The following is a 17393-nucleotide window of genomic DNA, read 5'->3' as shown; positions in this document are numbered from 1 at the left end:
TCCTTCATAAGCTGATTCTTTCAAACATTATCGCACCCACCACTAAGTATGAGGCATTATGGGAATCTGCTTTCCACAAGCTCACAACCCAAAATAATAACAGCAATAACAATAAAGCATTTAAAATGTTCCAGGCACTACTCTAAGCACCTCCAATATTCAATTAATTTACCTCTATAATAATATTAGCAACTATATATGCATGTCTGCTCTGATAATAATAATACAAATATACATAATCACTCTTATAAAAGCAATTACGTATATTAGAATATATGTTGCGTCTCTGTATCATGCATTTTCTGAATGCTTTCTATATGTTAACTCATTTAATCCTAACAACTTAGAGAGTACACACCATTTTTGTTATTTCAAAGTTCAAGAAACTGAGCTACATAAGAGGTGAGGAATTTGCCCCCACTTATCTAGTTAGAAAGTGGTGGAGTCAGGTGTTACCCTTGGCAATCTGAGTCAAGCCCACGCTTTGGAACCCCTGTGTCATGCTAGTGAGTTGCCGTCTCTACAGGTTACGTCGTGCCATGTGGAGCCGCAGGAAGAACTGCTGTCTGGTTTGACTCTTGAGTCTTGACCGTGCTTTCTACTCCTTTACATTATTTGTGACTGTGTGATGCTAGTCATTGATCCATGAGAGATCAATTCAATCAACCTGCTTTCTAAGTGCTCACCAATTTCATGGATTTATTTCACTCATACCCATGAACAAAGCTAAAACGTTCACCCTCTATGGGACTGCAGCATGTATTTCAGAGTGTAGCAGCTTTGGCTGGGTTCACTGACCTAGGGTATGGAGAAACCTCAGGTCATTGTCTTCTCCCTGAGTTGTCCTCATAAACAATGACCATTTCTTCTTTAACGGGGTAGTTCTCTTTTACAGGGCCACAGAGTGAGTCCAGATCTTCTATGGGGTTTAGGCAGGACAAGCCTGTGCTCCTGTGCATGTTTTCTAGTTGGATGTGGGCCATCCCAAGGACACAGCATGTTAATAATGGCACTCAGGTATTGACAGACACCAGCAAGGTGTTTTGCATTTATCATCTCATTAAATTTTCACACCAACCCTGCAGAGTAAGTATACAAATGCCCAATTTTCCAACAGGAGGTAACACAATGCAATGTGTGACGGGCTTTGGAGTGGGTTCAAATTCTTCCTCCATTATTCATCACTTATTTGATCTTGGGCAAGTTAATAAACATCTTTGAGCCTCAGTGCCTCAGTTTCCCCCATTCATAAAATGGAGAAAAAATATTTATATCATGGGGTTTATGTGAAGATTAAAAGTAAAATGAGGAGCAGGTATAGTTGAGTAGTTGAGTGCCTGCTCCCATACCCTGGTACCTCAAAAGAAGAAAGTAGGGAAACGGACTTGGCCCAGTGGTTAGGGCGTCCGTCTACCATATGGGAGGTCCGCGGTTCAAACCCCGGGCCTCCTTGACCCCTGTGGAGCTGGCCATGCGCAGTGCTGATGCGCGCAAGGAGTGCCGTGCCACGCAAGGGTGTCCCCCGCGTGGGGAAGCCCCACGCACAAGGAGTGCGCCCGTGAGGAATGCCGCCCAGCGTGAAAAGAAAGTGCAGCCTGCCCAGGAATGGCGCCGCCCACACTTCCCGTGCCGCTGACGACAACAGAAGCGGACAAAGAAACAAGACGCAGCAAATAGACACAGAGAACAGACAACCAGGGGAGGGGGGGGAAATTAAATAAATAAATAAATAAATCTTTAAAAAAAAAAAAGAAGAAAGTAAAACAATCCAATGTTTACAAACTGTTTAGCAAGGAAATTGTTACATATTAAGTATCCAAGAAACAGTAGCTACCATGTTGATGAAGATGATGGAATCAAACCTGAGAGAGGTTAAGTAATTTGCATTATACTATATTATATTCTGCTGTGTTCATATTAGGCTTTTCCCACCAGCCCACACAAGGCCTGTTGGATTAAAGCTAAGATGGAGTTGAAGAAGGACAACCACCACACCATGGAGCCTAGAGTGATTACAACTGAAAGTGGGAGGATTGCATCCAGCATCCATGTGGAATCTGAGCCTCCTCTTGACATAGAGGTGCAATGGACACAACCAATCCAATGTCCACATAGAAAAGGTGGCATTGGATTGGGAAAAGTGGACATGGTGACTGATGGGTATGGGGAAAGGCAGGAAGAGATGAGAGGTGGAGGCGTCTTTGGGACATGGAGCTGCCCTGGATGGTGCTTCAGGGGCAATCACCGGACATTGTAAATCCTCACAGGGCCCACTGGATGGAACGTGGGAGAGTATGGGCCATGATGTGGACCATTGACCATGAGGTGCAGAGGTGCCCAAAGATGTACTTACCAAATGCAATGGATGTGTCATGATGATGGGAATGAGTGTTGCTGGGGGGGGAGAGGTGGGGTGGGGGTGGTGGGGTTGAATGGGACCTCATATATATATATATTTTTTAATGTAATATTATTACAAAGTCAATTAAAAAATAAAAAAATAAAATAAAAAAAAAGAATTGCTCTTTGGGATGAAGCTGTGTAGTTTCTTTTGCATTAGGATGGCACACGAACAAACCCAATTAAAATGTAACCTGCTGACCTGGGGGCTTTGGAACCCACTCTCTTCAATTTTGATTGAAGTAGCAAAGAGGGGCCCTGGACAAATCAAATCCACAGATAATCCCCAAGAGCCTCCCTTTGGCTGTCAGTTGCGATCTGTTCCCCATCTTACTTTGTGCTAGAGCTTCTAGAATGTGTAAGGATAGGCTAATTTTTACATCACAGCTACCTGTAATCAGAGTAAGCTAAATTATCAGTGTTTCAGCTGAAGAAGGTAAAAGCAGAAGACCTTGTTGCACCTTAGACTCACAGACTGGCAGGACTTCAAGAGACCCTGGGGACCAAAATCCTGCATAATCAGCTTCTCTGTGAGCAACAACCTTAACTACATTTGTTTGTGGGACTCCAAAACGGTGGACACGGAAGCCAAGATGGCTGCCAAGTTCCCAGTTGCTTCTACCATTTATTGGTGAGACAATGACATAGTTTTCAGTTATTTGACGTGATTTCTTCATTCATTTGTTCAGTTGACAAATATTTATTGAGCACCACTATGTGCCATGCTCTATTCCGAGGGCTGGAGAATAGAACAGTGAACACGTGGCCACAAACACTTTATTTGGTACTGCTAGCTGGAGGCTTGCCCTTGCTTTTGCAATAAGAAGTACACTGGTATTTCTATATCAGTTATAATGAAAACTGTTGGTTCCATATACAATTTTACCTCTGAATAAAAATTTTAGAAACCATTACTCCCATTAATATAGGATTTAATTGATTAGTTTCCTGGGGGAAAAGAACAGCCTCCTTTTGAACATGCCTACTTTTTATAAAGAAATATTATTTTGTCATATTATCACAGTTGAGTACTATTTTCATCAATAATAATTACTGTCCAAATACAGTGACATGATCATATATATGGCAGGCAATTTTGACTATGAAATGCATATCTGATTTTCAGATTGGGTCATCTGGTATAGAATCACACTTAAAATGGGCTGAACTTAAAGCATTGCCATCATCATGGCTATATGATGCCTGCAGAGTTAGCTCCCTCATCAGTAAAATGAGAATAACAGTCCATGCCTGTCTTCTGTAGCTACTGAGGGTATAGAGTAACACAATATGTATTGAAATCATTTCTAAACTGCAAATAGTTTGTGAGTAGAAGGAGAAATGGTCAGGTAAGAAGTCAACCATCCCAGCTGTGGTATGCTTGACACAGTTCCTTGCTTTGGTAGGAACTCGGTAAAAGTGAGCCGACTTAGGGTGCAGACAGCTGCTGTCTGGTTTATTTTTAATGATCTTTGGGGATAGGTCTTTAGAGCCCCCACTGAGAGCTGATGCTGAAGTTTAAACTCATTCACTGTCAGTAAGTTCTTCCTTATTTCCAGGTTTAATTTGAAGAAAACTGTGCAAAGAGACAAACAGGGGATCGAGTAACTGAAAGACCTCGAATTTCTCACTTCCTTGATTGTAAAATGGGTATAAATATTGACTGAGCTAAATGAAATAATAGAAGATTTTCACACTCTTTGCTACTAAGCAGATTAAAAAGGAGAGGTGATTGCTTAAAAAGTGTTTTCAAGGCTGACTTCCTTGAAGAAGGGTCTAATTTTCCAATTGAATGTAAGATTTTTATTGTCTTTGTGAGGATGTTACAGTCCAAGAAGGTAAAGTGAAAGAAAGTATAGCCGAGAAGTATAGTTATAAAAGGTACCTCTTTGATCTGGGCATGGCCATCTTTAGAGACTTCATGGGAAGCCATAAACTGCTCTTTCACTTTCTGCAAGTTTTCATCCATGACTGTATCCTGTAATGGGCCAAATAAAACTACATTAAAGTCCCTGGGAGTCCCAAAAATGTAGTTAGGATAGCAGCACAGGCTGATAATTCTATTATTCTAACCTGGAAATCAGATCCCCTGGCCATTTATATTGATCCTCCCTGTTGCAGAAGAAGGAGTAGCAATGGAAATTTCTTGAGTAACCAACCATTAACCAAAATCCTGACGAGTAAGAGTTATAGCTAGTGAGTTCCTAAAATATTAAGAGAAACGTAGAGACTAGAGGGTCTCTAATTTGAATTTGAACATTATCATACATTTGGTTGGGGCAAAACACTATATTGCAATTGGCATATAGACTTTCTTTCTAAGAACTCAGAGCTTTTGTTTTATTTCTAAATAAGTCCAGGTCTCCTAGCTGCCCAGGTTGCCATAGGCTCATTCTCTTAATCTTCTCTTTGTACTTTCTTTAAAAAATATTAGAAGGGAAAAATAATAAAAACGAAGCCAAGGTAATAAAGTAGTTGTTGAGTTACCAAAGATGTCACATCTGCCTGCTATGTAAATCTTTTCTACACCTTGAATTGTTCTGCATCAGTGGCCTTCAAGGTTATTACAAAGAACTGTGACACATATCAGCAATGAAGAATGAATTCTTGGTGTGGGGGTAGAGAGACACAGAAGATCCCAAACACTGCCCGAAGCCGAGATTCCTGACTTGACCAGTCACGCTACATTCATTCTCCCTAATGTTACCCCCCCATCCCTTGTCCAAGACCCTCCAGCTGTGAGTAAGAGGTGATCCCATTGGCCGACTACAGTCCCTGCCAATGTTAGTGGCTAACTCTGGGCTTCTGGGGGGGTCTAGATGAGTCATCCTTGCACACACATTGCAAGGCTGATGGGTAGAGGCTTTCACAAACCTCTACTCCTGAGAGCCCCCAGGGAAAACCTCAAATGCTAAAAAAAAAAACCAGCACAAGGAAAGGACTGTGGTTTCCTAACTGCTACAACAAATACCGTCCAACAGGTTGCCTCCACAACAGGAATTTATTGGCTCACAGCTTGAGGCTAGAAGGTGTGCCTCCTGCTGGAGCTGGTGTCTTCTGGCTGGCCAGCAACCATTGGCAATGCCCACGGCAAGTCTTACCCTTTCTCTTCCGGTTGGACTTGTAGCTTCTGGCTGCTCCCTACAATTTCTCCATCTAACTTCTCCTCTGCTTGGAAAGGACTCCAGGAATCCAGATTAGAGCCCAACCCGACTCAGGGGGCCACACCTTAACTCAGGGAGTGTCCTGAAGAGCCCTTATTTACAATGAGTCCACACCCACCGGAATGTGGAAACTGGCTCCAGATTTCAATCCACCCCAGAAGGCGTGAACTTAAATCAGTTGCAAGTGAACGCACTTCAAGGCTTCCTTCCCAGGATGTCTTGTTTCTCCAGTAGGAATCACATCACTCTGCTTGAAGCCCTTCGGCCCTGCGCCTCTCTGAGAACAGGGACATGGAGGTCATCCCTCTGCCATCGTCAGGGGCGTGTGACGGTGAGTGGCAGGGTCTGTGCAGCAGGCGGGCTCCCTGGGGGTGGGGCAGGGATGGAGGTGGGTGCTGTCCAATCTGCTTGACTGCTGGTTCTCACAAGGCAGGCTTTTGAGATGCCGAGCCATTTTCTCCATGTTTGCAACGATTTGTAAAAGTCTACTTTGAAAATCAACTCTTCCGTTCTTTCTCATTCTGCAGGGGCCTTTCTCTGAGGCAACCCCAGCGACAGCTTGTTGCTGCTGAAATGAGGGAAGGGAGCTGCCAAGACAAAATGAATGCCTGTAGAGCGATCAGGATATTGCACAGCTCGCTCTGCCACCGCTTGCTCTGTTTAGGCCATTAGCCTTGCAGGCTGCCCATTTCTTTCCGTGCTGTCCACTGACCACACCGTGGGAATGGCTCTAAGCAGGGAGGCCAGCCCTGGCTCTGGACCTAACCCGGCCACCACCGAGCTGCGAGCTCTTGAGCAGGACCCTTCACCTTTTGGGCTCCGGGGCGCAATCATTTCAGGAGCTCCTCCCTATTCATCCTTCACTTCCTGCAGTTTTCTCCTCTGAAATCCACTTCTCAAATCTGTGTGTAGCACTTACTTCGGTCTCGGATATTAATTCGTTCCACAAGCGTCTACTGTCAACTGTGTGCCAGGCACCATTCTGGGCTCCAGGGATGTGGTACAAGAAAGCCTGGGTCCTTGCCCTCCCTCACAGCTGGTGGAGGACGCCCTTGTCCTGGCTTCCTTTCCACTGGGGCTTGTCCCTGAGGGGCTTCCAAAAAGATGAGGAGATAGTAGGAGGGAGGGGCTGGCCTGGCATTTTGTAACCCAGAACAAGCACATTCTTAATCTTACTCCCTTGCTGTGCATGGGAATCCACTGTGCAGAGGCCCTTTGGAGGAGATTCCTTCTGTTAAGGTGCACCCTCCCAGATCAGCAGGGGTCTTCATCCTACTATGGAAGCATCTGTAGAGAAGGGCACAGAGAGACAAGCCACAGGGAGAAGCCAGAAGCTGGGGTCAACAGAGCCCCAAGGAGAAAGCAGATACTTCCATGTGCATTGCCATATGACGGAAGAGCCAAGAACCAAGGATCGCCCGCAGCCAGCCCCTGAAAGCCAGTCTTTGGAGAGAAACCATCACCCTGCTGACACCCTGATTTTGGACTTCACCTGGCCTCCAAACCACCAGCCAGTAAATTTCCACTGTCTAAACCAACCCGTTGTGGGTTTGGTTTTAGTGGCTGGGAAGAAAAGTGGGGGAAGCGGGTAGATGGACAGCTTCCTACATCTAACTTGCTAGACAAAGAAAGATCGGGAAAATAAACATTTATGGAGTGCCAGCCACAGCGTGGGTACCCACCCAGGCTGTTCCACCAACGTTAGCTCCCGGAATCTCCACGAGGCCCTGGAAAAGCAGGATGATCAGCTGTACTCGTTGGCCCCTGGCTTCCTTGCTGACCTACAACCCTTTTCCTATTTGGAGAATTTTTAAATTTCATGTGTTCAGCCTCTTGCATGGGGATTCTCCTTTTCCACTTCCCATCCCTGGCTGGGGAAGTCTCCGTGGTTCAGAGACCCTCTTTCCTGCAGCTGGGGCTTGAGTCACCCTGGCGTTGAGGGGCTGTCAGCCACACTGTTTTCTCCCTCATAGTCATCTCTTACGATGAGCTCTGCATATGGCCAGTGTTTCCCAGGGAGGAGAAAATCTAGTCGGAAGGTCACACAAACTCTCTACCTCCTAGGTCACAGTGCTTGAAAAGAGAACATTTCAAATCCACGATAATTTTATTACTGCCACACTATACATCAGCATGCACCCTTCCTGCAGAGCCAGAGAACATCAGGCCTTTCCTAAGGAGGAGACGCTGCCCTCTCGTTTTGGCCACAGAGAGGTGAAGTGCCAGGCAGCTGGCTAGTGGCAGAGCAAGAGTGTAATCAGTATTTTTAGTAAATAGAAGCGAGCATTGGTGGTACGGAGGGCGCTTTCCTCTCCTCCTTGCAGTCACTGGAAATAAGGCAGGAAGTAACTAGTAAAGCTGTAGAGCCCAGAGTTTAGTGGCTTATCAATGAGAAGCGGTTCAAACAAAAGGCAAGGAGGACTTACTTTGGAATTTCATCAGGATAGATTCTGGCAATTGGTTAGATAAGAGGATGCTTTAAAAGCCAGGGGGACCTGGGGAGCCTGGGGGACCTTAGCTAACAAGACCAGTTTTCTCCCAGGGCAGCCCTGGGACATGACTGCCCAGCTCTCGGCACCTGGCAGCACCTAACCGCTGCAGGGGATGGGTGCAGCCATGACAGGGAGGTAGAGAAGACACTCTTGCTTAGGGGATTTAAGCCACTGGCTCCTCTACTAGCATCTGGGCTTCCGTGCCTAAGGGTTGGTGTGGATCCTGGGGACAGGGGAACCCCTACATTTCATGTCAAGCAATAGTTACCTCTTCCCAGTCCAACCATAGGAAGCTCTCGCCAGTAAGGATTTAAAAATGGAATGTAACCTCCTCTTTTTAACTCCTAAACTTCTGTTGGAGTGAATTAGAATATGATAAAGGGTGATGGGCGGACAACAGGAAAAGGTGACTCCATGGCTTCTATAGCCCCTAAATGAATCTAGCTACTTAGTAATAAACGTCGTTTGGAATAAATTGTAATAAAAGTGAGTCTCTTTGCAAACGACTGAGAATTCTGTCATTCGTGAGAACTGAAATCAGCTTCTATATGTAGAACTATTATTTTTTACAAAAGCAAACCCACACCACAGGCATTTATGATTGAGATGTTGTACTGATCAAATGGAGTTCAGGTTTCTGTTCTAGACAAACCAAGACCATCTGCTGCACTGATGGTTGGGTCCTGCTTTTAGAAACCCAAATGGCTAAAGAGGACTGGGGCAGATTGAATTTATAATATATCCACCAAACGTACTCACTTGATGATTATAGACGTGGGCCTAGTTAAAAAAAATTAATACCTTTCTGAATGAAAGCATGCCAAATTAAAAAATATGAGAAAAGACGTTTGTGATCTGGAAATAAAATCTCCAGATTTTAAAATCTCCAGTGAAGAAATGGGAAATAATGCCCGGACCATTTGTTGAATCTGAGCACATGTCAAGGAGTCCCTGAGGTGAGAGTTTGTCTGTCTCTTGTCTATCCCTGGGAAGGATCCTCTGTACTCATGAGGGTCAAGAAGATGTGGTGGGGAGGATTTAGGAGGTCCTCCAGAGGTGACTCTGGCCTAGAAAACTTTCTCCCGCAAGCTGGAAACCCCACTGATAGGCATATTTCTTTAGATCTTAAAAGCCTCCCTGGGAGCAGATGTGGCTCGAGCAGTTGGGCACCTGCCTCCCACATGGGAGGTCCTGGGTTTGGTTCCTGGCACCTCCTAAAGAAGGCAAACAACGAGCAGACATTGAGTAGACAATGAGGAGGGAAAAAAAAAAAAAAACAAGCAAAAAATAAGCCAACAGGCAAACAGAAAAGGAGCAAACTCAGGGGAGCAGATGTGGCTCAGTGGTTAAGAAAACCAGAAGACTTCCCCACATTTTAAAGAGTAAGCTTCATTTATCCCTATCTGGGGTAATCCCTTGGAGGCCTTGAGACAAAGAGGGCCCAGAAAAGACACTGGGACAAATAGGGACCCAAGTGGCCACCATAACACCTTAGGCATGTGTATCCAGTGGATGCTTTCGAGACTTAAAAGCAATTTTTACTTGTGTTGTCTCATTGGCCTTCATCATATCCCTGTGAGCTATGCAGGACAAAACACTGTCATTCCCATTTTATGGATAAGAACGTTGAGACTCAGGGAGTTTAAATGGCCCACAGGTCACACGGCTATAGAGGTAGATTCCTCTCCACAAGCACAGGTCCTTCCCTACACTGTGGAGCTTCTCAGGCAAGGAACTTCCGACAAAGTTCAGTTCTTACCTCTGCTGAAGGTAAACAGCTACTCGGGGACCCTAAGATCCCCTTCCTCATGTGAAACGCGACAGAATGAGGCGCGATTAGCCTCTCCAGTCTCTGCGCAAGGGAATGTGTGCATCTGTGTTTGGGGTGCACCATCCAGGAAAAGTGTTGGCAATCACTCCACAGGGTGGCCTCCTCTTTTACTTTCAGGGTGCCCTTCTAGATTAAGAGCTCCTTAGGACAGTAAACATCCCTGGGTCTGTGGAACATACTATCTATGGAGTGAAAACATGTCTCTTGTGGCCTGGGCATTCTCAAAGGAAATTACTTATCATAGGTCACGTTGGTAGAAAATTAGATTTCCGAGTAAGTGCATATGAAAGCAGAGGTGCTGCAGCCAGAGCGCTGGTTAGACTTCTGGCCTCTAACCCCAACGTCCACGTCTGGCTCATGCTCTAAGGTAGAAGAGCCCAGGGCTCCCTGCACTGCCATCCCCCACCAGCACCCACCTGCCCACCCTCATCCGAGACCTAGGCCCCGGCAAGGTACTTACAATCTCTGAGGCCTTGAAAGAGGCGCAGAATGGGGTACAATCTGCTCATGGTCGGTGTGTAGAAACGTTTCCTCTGCATTGGGCTAGCTAGAGCTAGACCTAGTTCAAAATCTAATTCTCAGCATTTGAAAAGAAGAAGGAAAAAAAAAAACCCACAAAGCCTGGAAACAGCACTCGAGCAGCTGATGATTCCATTAAGTTAATCCCCGCAGGGGCCACGAGGAACAGGTGATTGCAAGCAGGCTGCTCCCTCTCCAAGACTGATTAGCAGGCAGCTTGCAGTTAGAAACCCCACAGTCCTTTCTTCCGAGGTCGCTGTCACTAGTCAGTGGAGGACAGGGGAGCTATTGAGCCTCTGGGGAACCCTGGCCACCCGTGGACAGCAGGGTGGGGGGCTGCCTGGCCATGGGGCCACCCTGGCTGCCTGCTTCCTCGCCCTCTGGGGCATCGCAAACGAACGGGAGCGGGCCCTGGGCTGGAGCGGCCTCCCCTTCGGAGGTCCTGCCGGGTTTCTAAGGGCTGGCTCAGCGGGAAATGAGGAATCATTTCCTCTGCCTGTCCAGTGGGCCCCTGAAACCAGGCCCCTGGGCTGAGGCCTCAGCCTTTTAAAAGGAACCATTTCTAACAGTTAAAACATCCCATCACCCTGGGTCCACGCTCTCTCCCTGCCAAGTGCCTGATTAGAATCCACTCCCCCTGGGCAGGCACTCTTCCTAGAAGGGCAAGGGTGCAAGGAGACGCAAACTGACTTAGAGTGCTAAGGACCACGGGCAGACCCCAAAAGTAGTGACGGGAAACACCCCAGGGGATGGGACCCAGGGGTCTGCATTTTGACAAATTCAGACAATGCCGAAGCACACCAAAATCTGAGTTCCGCTGGCTTGAGGACTCTGCCATCTTCCCTGCCCTTGGCCCCTGGCTGCAGAGCTCCCTGCCCGGAACTCAGATGCACAGGACACTGGGGAGTCATTAGCTGTCTCCTTCCCTCCAAGGACCGTGCCTGCCCTGGGGGGAAGGGTTAGTCCAGGGGCCAGACTGAGGGCAGGAGCCAAGTTATAAGGAGGACTCCCCTCTCACTCCTGCCAAGAGCAGCAATCCCTTTAAAGTTAGCGGGAGCCCCAGAGGAAGGCACAGCAGCCTCAGCTTAGAGCAGCCCCTTGTGTTTGAGTAGCTCCCCAAGCAACAAGAAGACTCTTCCAGCAGCCTGACAGCAACTTTTCTCCTGTTTTCCTATAAATCACTAGAGCAAGGAGCTTTCTAAAAGGTGTGAATTTTCTTGGGGGATTAAAAGATGTTGACCATCGAATTTATTCCAAGCCTTCAAATGGTTTTACTTTCATCCTTTTGCTTACCTCCAATATCCTTGTCCACGTTTGACAAAATGGCTTTGGATCCAGGGAATCTTGAGCCTTAGCATTTACAACAAGTGGGAAGCTCTGCAAGTGAGGCCACTGGCGTGTGATGCTGCGCAGCAAAGCTGAAGGGGAATCTCATTTGGGGGTCTCTCTCAGCTCTGCTCACAGCTAGTGTGAGTGCAGAAATGAAGGAGAGGGATGTGTGTAAGTGGTCCGATTCAGAGGAAAGAAGGACATCTATCACCGTCCTTCCACTCCCTTCATTTCACAGGTTGCAGGTGGGGAGGGGAGGAGAGGGTAAAGGCAGACAAAGAAATAAACGACACAGGGGGAGAGAGGACAGAGTCTGAAAAAAAGACAGAGGGACTGAAGGGTAAAAGGAGCTGAGACAGAAAGACACAAGAGATAGGAAGAAGGAAAGAGTAAGAGAAAGGAAACGGGAAACAAAAAACAGAGAAAGGAGGGGCAAAGAGAGAGATTTGAGGATCAGAGACTGGAGCTGAAAGGAAAAACAGAAAGAGAGAAAAGAGACAGAAATGAGAGACAGAGACATGGTGACACAGATGAGAAAGAGAGATTGGAGGGAAACAAGGAAAAGAAGAAAGATGGAGCAGTCAGAGAGAAAGGCAGAGACAAAGAGAGATGAGAGGAGTAAGCACAGAAATAAGAAACAGAGTCAAAGAAATGAGAGAGAAAAAGATTTTTTTAAAGGGGGGGGAGGAGGGAGACAAAGACTTGTAGAGACAGAGACCAAGAGGCCCACGTGACCCGCAGAGGCAGCCGGCAGCTTCTTTTTGTCTGACCACCCCCAACCACCATCCCACCCCCTCATGCTGTACTCAGGGGTGCAGTCCACCGAGCCCCTTACTGAGCTCCTACAGCAGAGTGGGACTCATTTCATTAATCTCCCAGGTAACTAACTGAAGCCTGAGATTAAACCATCTCCTTAATTCACCTTAAATGCTAATGACCCCAGAGCCACTGCCTCCATTCTGCACCCCCTGGTGGAGCCCTCAACTCTCCACCCCCAGGCTGGTCTCTGCCCATTTGCCTCCTTGGTCTGCTTTGGTGCCAGGATCTTCAAGAGTTAATCTACGTCCTACAGGGCTAGATTCACCATCAGGGAGGGGCACAGACACCGGGAAGAGTGGTTCACATTTATACCTGGGTTCTAAGTATGCTCGTTACTTTCTGATTTGTCCATTTGTAAGCAATCTGTAACCTCTTCTAATAAAATGAATAATGGAAAAATAATTTTCAATGGCCAGTTTGTGGTTCACTATCAAAGTAGTATAAGTGTACTCAACACCCAGAACCCTGACGCTTTTAACATCTTTTCCACCTTGGTGAACAAAGTGGGCTACCTTATCTCCAGGTGTAAATCCATTAGCAGAGACATAACCAAATCAGAGTTATGTGAGTCTAGAGTTGTGATCTTCGAATGAATGACAGATGCTATGCTGAAAGTCAGTGACCAGCATGTCTAATGCCATAATTGAACCCTTTATAAAAACCTGCCTAAATCCCTCTGTGTTGCTCCGAGAGGGAGAAAAATAATATGCATGCAAGGAACAAAAAGAGGTCAGATGGAATTAGTAGGTACAAATCAAAAAGACTTGAACTCTTTTTTTTTGCTAAGAGACACACGAATTAAGTGCTTTGTGCCACAAGTACTTACATCAGCACCCAGTTTCATCAAGATATGGTGAAAGAAAGCATCCAGCTCCTTCTCTTCTATATAACCTTTTTCTAAGGATATGAATAAACAAAAAGATATGAATAAACAATAGCCACTTATTTAGATTAACATGTGTCAAATCAGTATCTAAATTTTTTTTTAATTTCACAATTTATAAAATCGCTATGGGCACCATTCTTTGCTATTTCAGTAACTAAGGGCCAATATTTACAAGACATGAATTGAATAATACACATAAGTTCCAGCATTAAATGTTTTACGCTAGGGTTTGTATTAGTATTTGGAAAAGAAAAGCTATTAAATACATGCATTTTAATCAATAAGTAAGCATGAGTTTTAGAATACAATTCAACCCAAGGGTTTTGGATGCTTGGGAAAAATTAGCAGAATGTAACTACTGAATTCTAGTTTGCAGGGTTAAAACACACCTTTTAGATGTTTTCTTTGTGTTTCTTTAAGGGTTAATAATACCAAAGCAAATGCTAGGAAGTTATACTTTCTTTTCAGGTTTTCTGCGTGTTTTTTTGTTTGTTTGTTGTTGTTTGTTTGTTTGTTTTGGAGGGTTTTTTTTTTAAGGTTAATAAAATTCATTCTTCCTTTGAAAGAGTGGGACGTTTACAACAAAGTCACTGAGAGAAAATGGTGAAAATGAGGACATTTAGGGAAGGCTGAGTTCTCATAGCTGAGTCTCAGTCGACAAGACTCGAATATGTTTACACACGCGCGCGCGCGCACACGCACAATCATGCCCGCACCCTGAATTTCAGCCTGGTATCTGGACGTGCAATACCCGCTCACAGGCCTTAGATGCACTGCGTTAACGACGCAACCAGACAAGTTTTCCTGAGGGAGAAGGCGTCCCGAGAGGGGAGACTCTAGGTCCTTTGACGGGTCTACCCGAGAGCGCAGATTCCCGTTTCACTCACCGTCGGCGTCGAAGCGCTGCCACACCTGCCAGAACCCGGCGGCGTCCAGGCGCCCCGGAGCCGCGGCGCGGGCGCTGTCCATGGTGCTGAGCGCAGGGCGCAGGCCCGGCCGGCGAGGACGAGGTCCGAACGCCTAGCGAACTTTGGTGACGACTTTCTCACAAAAGTTCCTGAGTCCCACGCTTGCTTCTTTCTCTCTCTGATTTGCTCTGGGGGATCTGTCGGTGGGGCCGGCGCGAAGGCGACTGAACGGTCCCCGGCCGCGCCGCGGGCTCTTGGAGAAACCCGCGCCGCGAGCCCGCCCAGCTCCTGGCGCGCCCGCCCCTGCCCCGCCCCGCGCGCGGCCTCGCCGGGCACCAGGGAGTTCCTGTCTGTGCCCGCGCCGGGAGGTCTCGGGCAGAAAGGAGCTGTCTCCGGGCGTCCACGGCTCACTGCCTTCCGCCCTTCAACTTGCTTGTCAAACTCAAAGAAAACATCGTCCTGACGTTGACTCGCCTTCCAAGCTTGTGCCTCCAGGGAGGTTTCTGGCGAGAGCTGCCGCTTTTAAAGGGTTGGGAGGGGTGGCCAGCGTCGGGGCCAGTGTTGGAGCTGAGGATGCCGAAATAGAGCGTGTGCGGGAGGGGCAGGGTGATGGTGGTGATCTAAGAAGTTCCCAGTGAGCAAGTAAGAGCATTTATTGAGTCTTGATGGTATGCAACATTCAACATTCTCACTGTTGTACTGTACTGCACTATGAGGACTGGTGACTAAATAGAAACTGGGAGGCGCGGTGGTTTGAAGTGGGATAAGGAGGATGCGGAGGGGAGTGCCTACGGCGCCACGCTCTGCCAGGAGTTAGGATGTAGGGGAAACACGGTGGGCGGCTGCAGAGCGCTTAGGGGACCGTGCTGACGCACGAAGAACAGGACAAAAATCATTTGGAGGCACACAGAGCTCTTCCTAATTATCAGAACTGTCCAAAACTTGACTGGGTGCTTTGTGAGATGGGTAAAAGCTAAGAAAATCTGAATAGACTATGGACTTGTGTTAATAATACTGGGATAAAAAAAGAAGTTAGAGGCATATAACTCTGGATTTAGGACCCCAATTCTGCCTCTTCCTAGGTATGTGAGAGCACACAAATTGCTCAAAATCAGCCTTTTCATCTTCACATATACTTAAATTATTGTTACATAGGTTATACCAAAAAAAAAAAAACAAAACATACAAACCTCTTAGCACAGAGTGAACATTCAATATAAGTTAACTATTAAAATGGCGATGTTTCCATGCATAAACATTTGGAAAAGGGTGAAATAAACTCAGGATATTTGAGGAGTGAAGCTTAGATTAAAAGAGGAGATATATCATCCTTGGTGCGGAAAGTGTTGGATACAAAAGTTGGAGAGGAGCATAGCAGGAGGAGAGGACACAGGGCTCAGTAACTGTCGCCCACATAAGCAGCCTTGGAAAATTACTGGATACAGTGTCAACATCAGCCAGAAGTAATCTGTATGAAATCACAAGGTTGGTGACCAATTCTGTTTTGTGAAAAACTGTGGAAAAAGGAAAAACAAGTAAAACGTTAGAAATAATAATCAAGGCCTAATGCAGGAAGATGGTTAAATAAATGATGGGAAGTCCGTGACAGCCTTCACTGCATAGCAGAAATCTTGGTTTTGAAGTCTAATGACACAGAAAAATGCTCTGAACATACAGTTAACATTAAAAATGAAGCTATATAAGTGTACATTTAGTGTGACCCAATTCTGTAAAATAAAATACATATTTCTATACATAGAAAAAAGGAAGCCTGTATACAAATGATGTCAATGATATTTATCTGTGGAGTGGGAAGAGGGAGCTTCATGGGTGATTTCCATTTGGCTATTTTCAATTCTATTTTAAAACTTTCTACAGTGAATATATAATGTAAACTATTATAATTTTTTAAAAGTTGTAAAAGTGAAACTTAGGGGTAAAAAGAGAGAAGTACAGCTACACAGACTGCTGTTTTTCTGGGGATTGCAGAAAATAAAGGACACTCAGAACAATTGCAGAAGCCTGGCATCTGAAATGATGACTTATTCTCAGATTTCTTTCTATCAAAATATCTAACATTCATGACAGATGCATAACGTCATTAGCCATCAGAGAAATGCAAATCAAAACCACAATGAGATAATATCTCATATGCACTAGAATGGCTACTATTTTTTTTTAATGGAAAATAGCAAGTTTGGAAAGAATATAAAGAAATAAGAACACTTGTACGTTGGTGGTGGGGATGTAAAATTGTTCAGTCACTGTGGAAAACAATTTGGTGGTTCCTCAGGAAGTCAAGTATAGAATTACCGTATGATCTGGCAATCCCACTTCTAGGTATATGCCCAAAAGAATTGCAAGTAAACAGATATTTACACACTGATGTTCATAGTGGCATTACTGACAATTGCCAAAAGGTGGAAACAACCCAACTGTCCATCAACAGGTGAATAGATAAACAAAATGCAGTGTAGCCATACAATGGAATATTATTCAGCCATAAAAAGGAATGAAATTCTGATGCATGCTACAATATGGATGAACCTTGAGGAAATCATATTAATGAAATAAATCAGACTCAAAAAAGACAAACACTATGTGAGTTCACTTACATGAAATAAGCAGATTATGTATATTCAGAAATTCAGAAACTAGAATACAGGTTACTATGGGCTGGATGGGGAGAGGAATGGAGAGTTAATGTTTGGTGTGGAGTTTCTGTTTGGGGTGATGGAAAAGTTTTGGCAGGGGATGATGGTGGTAGAAAAACAATTTTGGGAATGTAATTAACACCACTAAATTGCATACTGGAAAAGGGATAAATAGGGAAATTTTAGGTTGTATATAAGTTACCACACATACACACACAAACAACATAGAATGGTACAACACAATGAGTGAACACTAATGTAAATAGTGAGCAAAAGTTAATAGAGCAGTTATAATAAAAAAATATATCTATCATGGCACTAGGTTGATAATGTCTTGTACTGTACATTCCCTTATACTAAGGGGAGATTTCTGTTTAGGAAAATCATCCAA

General features: G+C 45.3%; 1 protein-coding gene across 2 annotated transcripts in view; it reads right to left on the bottom strand.

Moving 5' to 3' along the window:
* The window catches only part of SCGN (secretagogin, EF-hand calcium binding protein), a 52721-nt gene extending 38066 nt beyond the window's left edge, over positions 1-14655 (bottom strand). The window contains exons 1-3 of one of the 2 annotated variants that reach the window (XM_058285337.2): positions 14328-14655; positions 13381-13451; positions 4286-4378 (exon numbers count right to left, since the gene is read on the bottom strand). In XM_058285337.2, coding sequence (XP_058141320.1) covers positions 4286-4378; positions 13381-13451; positions 14328-14409 — 246 coding nt within the window. In that variant the 5' untranslated portion in view covers positions 14410-14655. The remainder of the gene's footprint in view (positions 1-4285; positions 4379-13380; positions 13452-14327) is intronic. The other variant, XM_058285338.1, reaches the window with a different exon arrangement.
* Positions 14656-17393: the final 2738 nt, after the last annotated feature.

The sequence above is a fragment of the Dasypus novemcinctus genome, chromosome 22, assembly GCF_030445035.2.
Source record: "Dasypus novemcinctus isolate mDasNov1 chromosome 22, mDasNov1.1.hap2, whole genome shotgun sequence".
Taxonomy (NCBI): domain Eukaryota; kingdom Metazoa; phylum Chordata; class Mammalia; order Cingulata; family Dasypodidae; genus Dasypus; species Dasypus novemcinctus.
The sequence above is the reverse complement of the archived record's forward strand: the minus strand, read 5'-3'. Positions and strand labels throughout refer to the sequence as shown.